The sequence below is a fragment of the Podarcis pityusensis genome (genome assembly GCF_964106645.2).
Source record: "Podarcis pityusensis genome assembly, chromosome: 8".
Lineage (NCBI taxonomy): Eukaryota > Metazoa > Chordata > Lepidosauria > Squamata > Lacertidae > Podarcis > Podarcis pityusensis.
In genome coordinates this window covers 28,632,712-28,646,925 of record NC_138033.1, presented here as the reverse complement: position 1 = coordinate 28,646,925, position 14,214 = coordinate 28,632,712, and the positions used below count along the sequence as shown (strand labels likewise).

The following is a 14,214-nucleotide window of genomic DNA, read 5'->3' as shown; positions in this document are numbered from 1 at the left end:
GGGCGTATCCTGGAGCTACAACCCTACAGGTGTTTTACCTGACCTTGGGGGGTGTGGGGTGTCAGCTACTTTAATAGGAAAAGGGGTTTTTTTAAAATCTATATTGGCATCTCACATCACTGATGCATTAGGTCACCAGCTCCCTCAGCAGTGCTACCTCTGGAGTTAACAACTTGGCCAGAGTCTTAAGCATGTCATGCCCAGACACGGGCTCCAAATGTAATTTCACTTCTTGGCTCCCTGCGAAGTCAGGTAGCGGATTTTAGGTGCCATTTATGAGAGCAACGTGGGAGAGAAAGACAATTAGATCTGACCTGTAGCAGGCACAATTCCGAGGAAGTTACTCCTATGCAAGCCTTACCAAAATATTGTACTTATTTCCCAGTAAATTGTGTTCTGTATGGGAGATTCTAGATGAGATGTTTATTGAGCATTCATCCAGATACATTCACACCGAAGTGATACAACCAGCTAGTGGTTATCTTACACTTCCCATTTGTCATTTTTCTGTCAATTTTCTTATCAGACTTCCTGTGATTAGAAAAGTGATGGGATATTTGCACATGTGCAGGATAAGAACCCTTTTTGTGTGTGTGCAAATTAATTATCCCGCAAGAAGCAAGAGAGTGCACCATTTGGAGTCTTTTGCCTTTATAGAGGAGGCTAGTTTCTACATACACTCACACATGCCTTGCTGTCCTCAGTCCTAACAAGCAAGGTGCATTATTAGAGTTACAGCTATGCCAAAACATTTTACACATCATGTGTCAGTCAGGAGTGTGGTCATGGGAGAGTTTCAAGGGCCACACAGAGTTGCCTTGAGCACTGCATTTGATCCCTGGCTTGGATCGAACATACTTCGCCAAACCTTTATTAGGCGTTACAAGTATAGGCCATCATAAAACAACCATATATAAAAATTTAAAATATATACAAATAAACAGCCATGTAAAATATATAATGAGGAGGATTTTCATTGGGATTTCTTCCCGCTAAAACTCGGCCACCCTTGCAGTTACTTCCGGATTCATGTCAGAATCCGATACTTTCATTTTGCCATGATGTTACACTACCCAAAAAAGGGGATAGCACGTGTTTGCATAGCTGGTTAGTAGAAAAGGATATGCTCTACAGTGTCCGGCACATTCAAAGAACATCCACAATGTCTTAAACCACAGAGCCTAGGGCTTGCCGATCAGAAGGTTGGCGGTTTGAATCCCCGTGATGGGTGCGCTCCCGTTGCTCGGTCCCTGCTCCTGCCTACCTAGCAGTTCGAAAGCACGTCAAAGTGCAAGTAGATAAATAGGTACTGCTCTGGTGGGAAGGTAAACAGCCTTTCTGTGTGCTGCTCTGGTTCGCCAGAAGCGGCTTAATCATGCTGGCCACATGACCCAGAAGCTGTACACCGGCTCCCTCGGCCAATAAAGCGAGATGAGTGCCGCAACCCCAGAGTCATCCATGACTGGACCTAATGGTCAGGGGTCCCTTTACCTTTACCTACAGTGTCCGGCATATTCAAAGAACATCCACAATGTCTTATCATTTCTGGGGATGTTTAAATATCTGCCCTTGTCAAAAGCTGAGGGGAAAACGTTCGGTCGGGCTAACGTAAAGGCTGGAATTATTAATTTTGAGATATAAGTGACTCTGTTATCTGTTGTATTTAAACCAGGCATAGGCAAACTCAGCCCTCCAGATGTTTTGAGACTACAATTCCCATCATCCCTGACCACTAGGTCCTGTTAGCTAAGGTTGGTGGGAGTTGTAGTCCCAAAACATCTGAGGGCCGAGTTTGCCTATGCCTGATTTAAAACATAGAACTTGGGTTCCCCACCAAATTTAAAGAGATGCAAAAATCAAAGCATGAAAGTATTTGACGTGTCAGAAATACTGTCGCTGGGGACAGATTTATTGGTTATCACACTTTCTTGGAATACCAAAGCTGTAAACAAGGGGAAGCTTTATACAACCTTTGAGAACAGAAATGGGTCAAAAGGGAGAAGAAAGTCATGTCACTCTTAACATGAGACAGATGTCATCTGCGCTTGGCATGGAAGCAAGTCACTGGGCGGGGGGCAGGGACTGTGTCACTCACTTCCCAAGCCAATTCCTTCTTCAGTATTACTCAAGGGATTATACATCTCATGCCATTATTCTAAGCCAGTTCCAGCTGTCGGCATTTGAGGGGTGAAAGAGTGCGATTGGTGGTTCGGTTGAAGGTGTCCACCTCAGGCACAAATTTTTCAGCAGGGATCGTCAGCTTCCGCCTGACATCCATGCACTTGTTATCCAGCGTCAGGGAGTTCAATTTGTAGACGATGTTTGCCTGGATACGGTCCAGGTGTTTGTAGAGAGCATCCAGAGCATCCCTGAGGAAAGAAGCCAAGGTAAGTTGAGCAGGGAGTTGCCTCCATTTGCCTTTAAATCAAAGCACGTCCTTATCCTTTGGTGTGGTTGGTGGTAACTGAATTTCAGCTATGGCACTGGGGGTGGGGTAACACTGATTTTCCATTGCAAGGGTCTCATTAATCATTTTTCTATCAGGTACAAGCAGGGCTGGATTTAGGTTTGATGAGGCCCTAAGCTACTGAAGGTAATGGGGCCCTTTATATGTCCAGCTGTTCTTTGTCAACAACAAATTGTCGCTGTTTTTTGTGCTGAATGTAGGCACCCTATATACAGAAATGAGCAAACCAGTGATATTTTAGGGAGCAGGCTAGCAGGCGAGGCCCATTACTTACATCGTAGGAGCCTACACAACACAAAACACTGTTGCTGTATGCAGGCTTTATTTTATTTGTTTTTATTTTATATTTTGGAAATTTACATCCAGGTTTTTTTTCCTTTAAATTTTTTGGGGGGCCCCAAGAGAGTGGGGCCCTAAGCTATAGCTTGTTTAGCTTATACATAAATCCGGCACTGGGTACAAGTTACGCTTAAGATGGCAGATTATCTTGGAGGAACAAGGATCTCTCTCCCCATAGCAGAGCCTCCCTGTAAATCATGTAAGGAACCATTTTCAGCCTGAGGGCCACATTCCCTTCTGAGCAACCTTCCAAGGGCCACATGCAAGAGTAGTGGATGGGATGAGAAGCAAATGTGAGGGAGCCACAAATGTAAATGTAAATTTTGTCTTTGTATTATGGTAGGCTAGTTACGACATACTCCATCTATCCAACCAACCAAGCAAGAGGCATTATGAGAGTTCAGGAGCTTGGTCCAGCCAGGCAAAAGCTCTTGGAGTGCAGTTTCCATCATCCCCAACCACTGGATATGCTGGTAGGAGCTGATGGGAGCTAGAGTTCCAGAACATCTGAAGGGCCACAGATTAGCCACCCCGATGCAAAAGAACAGACTGCGGGGAAAATGTTTCTGAGCTTATGTATTATAAAATACACACTAAGTCTTGAATCTATTATCGTGGACTTCCTACTGGGACCAGATATTAGCAAGTCATCCTAGGCACTGGAATCCAGGAGATGCCATCTTGCATCTATCACTTAAGGATCATGCACAGAGCCCATTATTTTGACCTAATCATTACCAGCCTTTGATATAATGCTGCAGTGCAAAAGGCACATTGGTGCTGCATCACAAAAGATTTGGGGATTATGCTCCTAGCCTGTATAAAGTCAGCTTCTCATGTTCTGTTTTCACTCATATATCTAGGTGATCCTAGTGAACAACCATGGCCTCCTGCAACCTGGGCAGCATAAGCTGACCCAAGGCCACAACTTGCAACTGATGCTTACTTAAAAACAGCCTATTCCATTTTTCCATTGGATTTTGTTTTTAGGGAGGTACATACTGTAACTGTGCCAGCTTCTGATTCAGACAAGCAATGGTGCCTTCCAGCTGATGCACCTCATCTGTCAATCCATGCTGAGCCTGAAAGCCAAGGACAAGAGAGGGACGTCAGGCTTCAATACGTTGCAAATGGTAGCTTTGCCAAGAAAAGGTGATTACTCCTGGGTAAAACTGTCAGCTCCCCCATACTACTACTACCCATACCATACTACTGTTATGGTCTGGCTTCTACAAAGAAGCCCAGGAAGCTGCAAGGCTGCCACTAGTAGTAGTAGTAGTAGTAGTAGTAGTAGTAGTATTTCTATACCACCCTTCAGCTGAGGATAACAAGCAGTTTACAATATAAAAACACAAAAATACATTACACAGTAGCAAACAAAAGGAATAACACACACCCCACATGAATGGGCAGTGGGGTGGAGCAGTTAAAGCCTCCTGCAAGCAGCCTTTAAAATGTGCTTCATGCCTTCTCTCTGCCTTGCCTTGCCTTGCCTTGCCTCTGGTGCACAAGGCCAGCTGTCACTCCTGTCTGCCCACAATTCTAAGCTTACAGAGCTAGAGGTTTGCTGTACCTGGTCCCGGCAAAGCTCTGTGTTGGAGCGGTAAGTCCGGGTCTCCAGACGGGTATGAGCCAGTTTCAGATTCACCACCTTTGCCCGGATGTCATCCTCCAGGCGCCTGATGTCCTCTTCCATTTCAGCAATTTCTTCTAGGGTCTGAAAAAAGCAAAGACACCATGGGGAGAGCAGCTTAGAATTGGTTGCCACCTCTGTCTGTGAGGTGGGTCACACAAGAGGGGCACATGCAATGGCAGAGTCCCAGGTTCAGTCCCCAGCAGCATCTCCAGGTTGTGGGATAACTGCCCTGAGACCTCCAGGTATAGGGCGGTATATTAATTCAATCAACAAACAAACAAACAAACAAAATACTTAAGTCTAATTAATGCATGAAAGGGTTAATACAATAGAGTAAGATGTCCTGCTCAACTTAGCTATGGCTCATCTTTCTTGGGGAAAGGGCCACACTGACACACAGCCAGCTCTCTGGCGGCCACGTGGCAAAGTGGGTGTGACCCAAATATGAACGTGAGTGTGGCAATAATTGCGGTTCTCAAGGCTGCCTTCCAAAAGGGGACCTGCAGAAGCAGTCAGAAACTAAACGAAATGGGCTGAGATGGAATGGAATGGAATACTATTTTTAAGAGAAAATGTGTCACAGACAAATTTGGGAGAGTTTTGGGCCCTAAAAAAAAAAAAGCATTTAGCAACAAAGTGTCACAGTGAGGGACTTACAGAAGCAGCTAGTAAAGAACCATCTGAAGACAGCCCTGTATAAAGAAATTTTTTAATGTTTTAACATATTTTTATGAATGTTGGAAGCTGCCCAGAGTGGCTGGGGCAACCCTGTCAGATGGGCAGGGTATAAATAATAAAATGATGATGATGAAATAGGATGTCCCTATTTTGATCAGAGAAATGTTGAAGGGTCTGAAGTAGGTCATGAAAAAAGGCTCCCTACCCCTCCTTCAGGCACTGGAAAAAAGGAGAAATCCCCTCCAAGATGATAACACTGTGAATTGTGGAAGAACCTTAGCATAAACCCTTCAGATCCGAGGGAGACTCTGCACTCAGAACAGACATTCTATATGTGTCATTTTAAAAAATAATGTGCAGGGCGGGTCTCCAGTGCCAGCCAAAGACTTACATTCTTCTCTTGCCACCTCAGCTCATCAAGGGCTTGCTCCACTTCATGGAGCCTCTTCCGGAAGGCAAATTCTGTGGCCACACGTTGAGCTTCTAGTTCGTTCTCAGTCTAGAATAGGAAACACATATGGGTGTAGCCGGGGGGGGGGCAGGCAGGGGCAGCTGTCCCCCTAAATCAATAAAAGGCAATAAAAATACAAACCTTACTGAGGTTCTGCCCCCCTCCCAACAAAAGGCCTGGCCCCTACTAACAAAAATCCTGGCTACGCCCATGGAAACACATATAAAAAGTTAGGCCACTATCATATCATAGTTTAATAATTGCACATAAATTGAAAGAGCCATCACTTTGCAATGATGTATACTAGCTTGACAGTTGGCCAAACAGATTTTACAGGATTTTGAAATGTATATGGGCACAACAGGTTCTGGAAAGGAAAAAAAGTTGAACAAGTGTATATGCCACAAACAACGATTCCTCTTTCAAACCACTTTTAATTCTCAAAAAACAAAATCCCAAGTTGCATCCAGCAAAGTTGTTCCATTAGCACAAGGACTACTACTTGCACAGTGGAACATTCCCTCCTGCTGCCCCCCATGAGCCCCCCACATCTGTTCCAGGGTTTCCCCAACCCTCTGGAGCAGATTTGGGGAAGGGGATGAGTGAGAGAGGAGAGGGAGGGGGTTGTTCCATCGCACAGGCGATTGCCTTTGAGCTAACAAGGCTGTTGGAATAATCAGCCTTTAATTAAACAGCCTTTCCCTCTTTCCTCCTTCTGCTGCTGCATCCAGTAAAGGTTTGTGATCCTGAGCAAAAAAGTTCCTTCATTTCAGCAGTATAATTTTAGGCTGCAGGGATCCATCTAGTTGCTGCCACTGATAAATCATTAGGCGCCAGAAAGCTTTGTCAGTCAATGCAAACCACTAAAAGATCTTCCAGTAGATCCAGATCAGACATTCAGTAAATTACTTTGAAAACAAGTCACCTTAATTATGGATCTACTCACAGCCTTTGCCAACCTGAAGCCTTTGAAATGCTTTGGACTATACTGTAACTCCCATCAGGTGGGAGGCGTGGTACTTCTTAGGACCGATGGGAGTTGCAGTCCAAAATACCTACAAAGCACCAGCTTGGCAAAGGCTGCTCTATAACATACAGTAATGTATCTTCTCCATCAAGAGCCTTCCTAGGAGCCAACAGGAAGCCGTGTGGTTTACCTGGGCAATGGTGAGGGCCATGGCTTCTCGCAGATCTGAGGCTGCTTTCATTTCTGCCTCTGCTCGATCCTTGTTGTATTGAGTGATCTGATCCCATTCCTCTGGAGTGAGAGTTCTACAACAGACAGAAGGAAAAGATGGCCTGGTTGTTGGAATCAGTTTTTCACACACACTTTCTCCCTGTATTGCCTTGCATGTTTTTAAACTGTATGTCTGCAGCTTTGAAAGCCAATGGCCAAAGAGCATACTGTATAAATAAAGTTTAACTCACTCACCCACCCATGCAGTGCGCTTGATAAAAGCACACTAAGCTAGCAGTGTGCCAAATATTTCTTCTGCATTTTTTTCTGACCATTCTTCATCGATTAATGAGGAAAGAAATAACATTGGGGAAAATACCAAAGGGGGTAGAAAATTCAGTGAAACACATGGGGTTTTGATGTACTTCCCTTAATTCTGAGGTGGGCAAGTGGCTGTTTGAGTGACTGAGTGCCCTTCTCTTCATTCTACAAATCTTCTCTCCAGTAGTTTGCACTCTGCGGCACCCCCCCCACCTCCCCGCACACACACACACCTGCATATCTGTCCTTCCTGAAAGCCTCATGAAGTCTTTGGCTGGGCTTTCCTCTAAGAACAGAAGGTAGTGCTGCTGCCCCTCCTGGGCGCTGCTTGTTGTTTTTAAAAACGAGGCTTTACTTTTAAGGAAATCATTACAGAAAGATTAAAGGTCGAATGACGTACTTTTTAAGAAGACAAAAGGAAGCACTTTTTAAACAATATCGGTGAACACATTGATTGCAGGTGCTTGGTAACTACTTTCACCAGTTTCCTACACTTCAGTCAAAGCCGAGGGGAAGACATGATGTTAACTCTGCCCATAGGAGAAGGCCCAAGCAGCTCGGGGAGGCTGCAGAGGGCAGGAGAGATGTTAATGGGAAGAAAAACACATCCCACCACAACCCACAGTTACCTCACAAAGATGAGACCTAATTCCAAACCTACCAAAAGTGCGAGGAAATTATAAAGCACCTTGTGAAAAAGGCAGAAAAACAAAAGCCTCTTTTGTGAGAGAGGGACAATTTCAAGAAGTTGCAGAGTCATTATGAGGGCTTAGCATAGGCCTCCAGTTGTCATGCCACACCCTGCTCTGGGCCTCCAACAGAAAGGTACAGCCAGGGCACTCGGGAAGGGGCACCTCAGTTGCCACATTCTGTCTAACAGGAGGGCTGGCCCTGAGATGAAGGTGGAGTTCAAGACCTTTTGATGGTTGTTGCGCAAGACACAATCTTACCCAATCGGCACTCGGGTAGGATTGACTTTATAGGAGATATTTGGAGAGTTGATATTGAGGGAAACACAGGTCCGGTCAATCTCCACGGCTTCCGTTTTCCCTCGATGGGCAAAGTTCAGCTGTTGGCGGGCTTCCTGCAACAAGCTATGAATGAAGGGGGGGGGGGGGAGGCAAAGGGCAGACATGAAGGGATGCAAGAGAATATTCAGGTGGAAGTCTCCAGATTTATTCCCCTTTCATTTTGTTTAGCAATCAGCAATTAAAACTCCCATAAATTGTTGGCAGTCAAAAAAGTCTCCCCTCTGTAGCAGAATATATTATTACATGATGGTGCCATTAATACTGAACGCAGCACACACCATATACAAGTGTAGCTGTATATTTTGCCTACAACACAAAGTCCTTGTATCACTGCTAGAACTTCTTTTAAGAAAAACAGAGGAATTTATAGTTGCAGAGCAATTACAACCCCCCCAAATCACTTTAAATCTAGGATTGTGTAAACAAGATAATCAGATGCTAAAAGGGAGCTGAATATGATGGGGAATGAGCCCCCAAGTAATTGGGGGGGGGGGCTTTGATTATCCCATTTCTTTCTCTGCCAAATAAAATAAGTTATAAACAAGGCAATGGCCTTTCTCTTGGGTATGTAATACTAGATGGCGTTTCAGTTTGCTTTTTTTTTAATTGACCAAATAGTAGCAAAGATATAAAAGGTGTTCTACAAGGTACACTGAAAATCTGTTGCAATGTGGGAGCCCGAGTTGTCAAATGCCCAGCTAAATTCTAACATCAGCCAGTAAATTTATGATTTTGGGTACTAGAGATAATACTGTTTCATTGATTCTTAAAAAGTGTCCCCCTATTGTTTTAGGACCTGGCGTGCTCTGGTCCATGGGGTCACGAAGAGTCAGACACGACTAAACGACTAAACAACAACAACATTGTTTTAGTATTGCTTTTATAATATATAACCCTTCAAAAGGCAGGATATTAACTGACAGCACAATCCCAACCAAGCCAATTCAGAAGTAAATCTTAGTGAATTTAATGGGGCTTACTCTCAGTTAAGTGGAGTTAGGATTGCAGCCAAAGTAAGTAAATAAATGAAGTATAGCATGCCTTACAAGGTTGGTGTAATTATTACTGAAAGAATGTATGTGATGCTCAAATGTGGTGGAAATTTGAAATGCACTGTTGTTACAAACATCTAAGTATTGTTATGCAGTGCTTTTTTTCTAGAAAAAATGGTGCCAGAAATGGCCCCTCACTGCCTCTTCCCACCACACCCCACACCTGCCTCCCTCGCTCCTGCAACCCCCACCCCAATGTGCACCCTACAAGCCCTTCCCTCACTCACGCCTCCCTTCCGAAGTCTGGCTATGTGTCATTCTGCACCATTAAGACAAGTTTTTTGCGCCTCCTCCGGCATCCCACATTGCACTGAACTCAGTTTGATGCCTCAGACACAATACCAATATGTTGTACTTGACCACCAAGCCTTTTGACTCACCAGAGCTGCTCAAAGGCCTCGCTCACTTTCTGCTGAAGATCTTTCGTAGTAGCATCAATCACCTCCACCTCTTTGTGGAGCTCTTCCTCGACAGGATCCTTCACCACATCGATGTCTCGGCGACTTTCCCGCAGAGTGAGATTTTCAATGGCCACATCCAATTGCAAGTTCTTAGCCTGCAGGGCACGCTCTGCCTCCTCCTTCATCTGAAGGGAAGAAGCAAAAATAAGATAAGGGGTTGACCTCACCTTCCCAACTCCCTCTGTGGGCATCTTGTCAAGTGACATAGGTTTGCTAACCAATCAGGTTTCCAATGGGAATGCTTTGTAGGTGGGCCAAGCACGTTCTGACACATGGAGATGAAAGCTGGGTTGCTCAGCTTTCATCTCAAAGAGGTCACTGAATTACATTCAATCTTTAGCATCACAGAAACCATTGGTTACATGCCATCTACTGCACAGAACCACCCAAACCACATTCTCAGCACACCAAAATTGAGTTGCATGACCTTTGCCCTTCATTGCACAATTCTTTCTTCTTCAGCGATCACTCGTAGCAGAGTAAGATTGTCTTCCATGCACACACTTTTAACAGTGAATCTGTAAGTGCACATGCACGCACACTCAGCATAAATAATCCTTACATGCCACGGAAATGCCAGTGGCCTCCGATGACCTTCATTCCAAGGAAGACAGATCCAAGGCATGTGCTGGGACCCCCTGAGACCTCCCACCCCGAGAGACTGGGGTGCACCTAACAATACATTGTGTGAATTGTTTTCATACTTCTGCACACTATCCTGGAATCTCCTGGTGAAATTCAGTTTAGGAACACCATAAATGAGTAAGTCTGCACTACTTACTTGAGTCAAGGCATAGATTTCCGTGTCGATGTCCGTGAGGCATTTGTCCAGAGTTTCCTTCGCTCGATTGACGACTTCGATCCGCTCAAGAAGGCGTGTGCGGTTGTCATATTCATCCCATTTTGTCTGGAGAGGAGAGAGGCAATGGTTTCAAAACCCCCTTTCAGAGAAGGCATCAGCAGCATGGTTCTTACAGGAACAAGGAAGGCTAAGTTCAAGATTGCCCTTCCTTGTCTTGACAAGTTCCTGGCCCATTCTTTAGACATGTACATTTCACACAGACATGGTAGTGTGGAAATTATTTGTGAACAACCTTTCCTTGGTTTTGTGAGGAAAGGCTGAAGCTTCCTTCACTCTACCTTCTCAAAACAACAACAACAACAACAACACACACACACAAACACACACACACAATAAAAACCCTCAAATGATTAAATTTCAGTTACAATTCAGGATGAACCAATCTGCCAATTTTGGTTCCTCATAATTTCTCAATTTGTATTTCTGTTCTGCCTATTCAGCAATGATCCCATGCCCTCCTCGCCCCATCCCACCACCACCTCCAGATTTCAGACCCCACATTATCATTTTAGTTTGTTTGCTTTTGTTTAGAAACACAGAAAAGAAGTTCAAATACTTGCCCACCTGGTTATTTGTTTCATTGCGAAGGACCCGGCCCTCCTGCCTGATCTGGTGGGATGCCAAGCGCTGTCGCTCAGCATTGGTTGCAATGAGGTCAAAGTGGGTGCGCCAGTCTGGAAGTGTGTACCTCTGGCCGGGCTTCACACTCAGAGTAGCCATGGCAGCAACATTCTAGGAAAGACAAAAATGAAGGTGACACATTCAGAGATACTGGACTCAGGGGCCAACATACTTGCTCAACACATAGCAGTCTGCTATGCATTACACTTTGTTTTTCTGAATTACAAGCAAATGTTTTTTTGGGGGGGCGGGGTGACGGTGACTTTTATTTTACTTAACAAAATTTACAGACTGCTTAATAAACAAAATCTAAGTTGCTTAAAATAATAGAAAATACTAGAAAAAAATAATCAAGCCTTCTAACTCTTGGAATAGTCAGGCTAGCCTCCTGGTGAGGTGATAGCCTTGGTGATGGGCCATTAAGGAGAGCAAAGGAAGGGGCTCTGTGGGAGATGGCAAATGGGTGGATAGAATCACCTCCCTCAACCCGCATGGGAGCTAGAAGGGAAAAGCCAGAGGTGAAAGTTGAGTTTTAGTAGTGATGTGAGCTAGAGGAAAAAGCAGCAAACTGGTCTCCAATGTCTCCATTGACATACCTTTGGTTATTGGGGGTGGAGTACAGGGGTTGGGGACACTTCTCATCTGTTTATTTTTATTTACTAAACATAGGTCAAACAAAATTCAAAAGAGCAAAATCAGTTCTCCATTAGGGCAGTGCAGCTGATGCAAAATTTCCTGGAAAACACACATCCTTGCTTTCAAACTTTAAAATGTTGCAGAGGCTGAAACTACTGTACACTCCCCTGCCATATTGGCTGACCCCCTTTCATCTACCTCTTTTCAGTTGACATTATTATGTACATTGAATAAACCTGTACAAAGAGGGTTGGGAAGTCTATTATCCTTCGGACATTGTTGGACTACATCTTCCATCATCCCTGACCTTGGCCATCTGGTTGTGTGTTATGGGAATTGAAGTACAACATCTGGAGAGCCACATGCTCTCTACCCTTGCTGTAAAATTTGTGACCCACTGAGTCAATAACCCTCCTTGTTTTGCTGCCTAGCGCATGTTCTATTTCTATTCCTGCCCATTCCTCAATGCTGCTCATGATGGCATACATTCTGTTATCCAATCGCTTTTATCCTAACAACAGCCCTGTGAGGTAGATTGGAGCAAGACAGCAAGAAAACCAAGCCCACGTTTACCCTATGACAATCCAGAGCCGAGTATGGATTGGAACCCATAGTTCCCCAGTCCTCGTCCAATAAAACCTCTACACTAATCTGAACCAATTGTGGGCAGCAAAAATTATGTCCAAACTGCTTCTTCTGCAGAGGGGAACATTTTCACCTCCACTGAGATTTCAAAGGGGTTCCCTGTAACTCTAGCTGATAGCTGCTGATAGCATATATTCAGAGAAGGTTGCTGTAACTTTCACAGGTGTCAAATACCTGGTGTCATTATGATGTCAGGTGACTGACAGGTGGCTGGCCCCACCCACCTGCAAAGCTTTGTTCTGGTCTATCCCACTGGGCAGGTCACAGAAGACAGTTGATAGGCTGCTTCAGGTGAGGTGGGCCAGGGTATTAAAATCCAGGGAGAATGAAGAAAAAGTAAAACCTCTCCAAACTTTATCTGCTCTGAAGAACTATGCTTTCTGCTCCTCCTGCCTGAAATTGGTGTGTATTCTGCAACAGCTTGCTAGCAGCCTGCTTATCCCTCCCTGTTAAATGTTAATGGCAGCTGATGAGGTTTCTTCTCCCACCCTGTTCTATTTGCAATTTTTTTTTTTAATTTAAAGAATCACACACTTTGTTAGACAGCAACATGTAGATGTTTTGGTAGGGGCTGTGAGGAAGGAGGAGGAGGTGGTGGCAGCATTTGGTTTTGCCAAAATTTATCAGGCTAGCCTAATGAATTGTTGTTACTGGTAGGAGAAAAGGAAGGTACTCTGCCCAGTAGGAAAAGCTGCAGGTTCAGTAGGAAAAGCTGTGGAAAGATTTTGAACAAAATTACTTAAGACAGAAGTGGGAGGTGGAACAGAAGGTTGACAAAGTGGATGCAGAACACAATTTTGACTTGCAGAGAGAGAGAGAGAGAGAAAGAGAGAGAGAGAGAGAGAGAGAGAGATCCCCAACAACAACTGTCTCGACCCTTCCATCATCAACTCACCACTCCTCTTCTCCAGGCAGGCAGTCCTCCTCTCCACCTCCGCTTCCTACAACTGCTCTTCTATGTTATCAGCCTGGTTGCTAAGCACGCTTTGTGCCTGTTGCCAGGCAGCCATTCTCAACAGAAGCCAATCAGAAAGAATCCCCCTGCAAGTGTTTACAAAGGGGGTGGGGGAGGGGGAAGCCATGGCAACCTGGAGATCTGAAAAAGAAAAGGCTTCAAAGGGCTGGTGAAACTGATTCGATCACAGAAGAGCAGGCTGGGTTACTCTCACCCTGCCCATCCAACTCAGAGGTTACAACAAGGAGCAGTGGATTTGAGAGGGGCTCAGGGCAATAAATGCCTCCCTAAGCGTATCTGGTGGATTGCCCTGCTGTCTTGGTTTAATCTTGCATATGTATTTTCAAGATCAATGGAATACACCTAGATAGCATCCCCCCCCCACACAAAAAATGTGTTCATCTTCTGCAGGGCTAGTAAAGAGGGTATAGTTTTTTATAAGTAAGGCCTATATATTTTTCATAAGTCCTATATTCCAGCAGTGAAATCCCACTATTGGTCTTGTTCACTCAATCTGCCAGAGCCTGTCTTTGCATGCAGGGAAATTATCTCACCAAGGGTTAGAGACCCATCAGTTTCCCCTCACCTAGACTGTCGCATGCTAACAACTTCTAGGAACCACAGGTGAGAGCTGAGTGCAGGGTGCAGACCAAAGGGATAACTACCAAAGAAAGAGCATGTGTCCCCCACCAAAAGTACTACTCCCCCTCCCCTAACACCCCATACACCCAAGAATTCAGTATTGGTACAGATATTCAGCCCAACATTGCAGGGAGCTGACAGAGCCTCAAGAGTCACAAATGCCTTTCACACTAAGACTCAGAGCTGGCCCAGCCATTAGCCAGGGCAAGACCACAGCTTCAGAAGGCAGAACACACACAC

At 44.8% G+C, this 14,214-nt stretch overlaps 1 protein-coding gene and 1 long non-coding RNA gene across 4 annotated transcripts; one reads left to right on the top strand and one right to left on the bottom strand.

Moving 5' to 3' along the window:
* Nucleotides 1-1,872: 1,872 nt before the first annotated feature.
* On the bottom strand, nt 1,873-13,589 carry TEKT2 (tektin 2). Of its 3 annotated transcripts, XM_081018454.1 has the most exons (11): nt 13,273-13,589; nt 13,029-13,089; nt 11,040-11,207; nt 10,395-10,520; nt 9,533-9,738; nt 8,020-8,163; nt 6,729-6,843; nt 5,512-5,619; nt 4,380-4,523; nt 3,809-3,888; nt 1,873-2,369 (listed from the first exon to the last, which is right to left on the bottom strand). In XM_081018454.1, exons 3-11 carry the CDS (start codon nt 11,193-11,195, stop codon nt 2,156-2,158), a joined length of 1,293 nt encoding a protein of 430 aa, XP_080874580.1. In that variant the 5' UTR covers nt 11,196-11,207; nt 13,029-13,089; nt 13,273-13,589; the 3' UTR covers nt 1,873-2,155. The 3 variants fall into 3 exon arrangements, with proteins under 3 accessions (XP_080874580.1, XP_080874579.1, XP_080874578.1); XM_081018453.1 differs by lacking the exon at nt 13,029-13,089 and having other exon boundaries at nt 13,273-13,587; XM_081018452.1 differs by lacking the exons at nt 13,029-13,089; nt 13,273-13,589 and adding an exon at nt 12,306-12,483.
* On the top strand, nt 12,604-13,228 carry LOC308483992. The gene is made up of 2 exons (XR_013989854.1): nt 12,604-12,668; nt 13,035-13,228. It is a non-coding gene; the product is annotated as an uncharacterized lncRNA (long non-coding RNA).
* Nucleotides 13,590-14,214: the final 625 nt, after the last annotated feature.

Excerpts from the sequence above, each read along its gene's own strand:
- TEKT2 (XM_081018452.1), bottom strand. The coding sequence starts at position 12,344 with ATGGGTTCCAATCCATACTCGGCTCTGGATTGTCATAGG. Across the intron at positions 5,620-6,728 it reads TGGCCCTCACCATTGCCCAG|ACTGAGAACGAACTAGAAGC; the intron begins GTAAACCACACG and ends TTCCTATTCTAG. Across the intron at positions 3,889-4,379 it reads CAGAGCTTTGCCGGGACCAG|GCTCAGCATGGATTGACAGA; the intron begins GTACAGCAAACC and ends CTTGGCTTTCAG.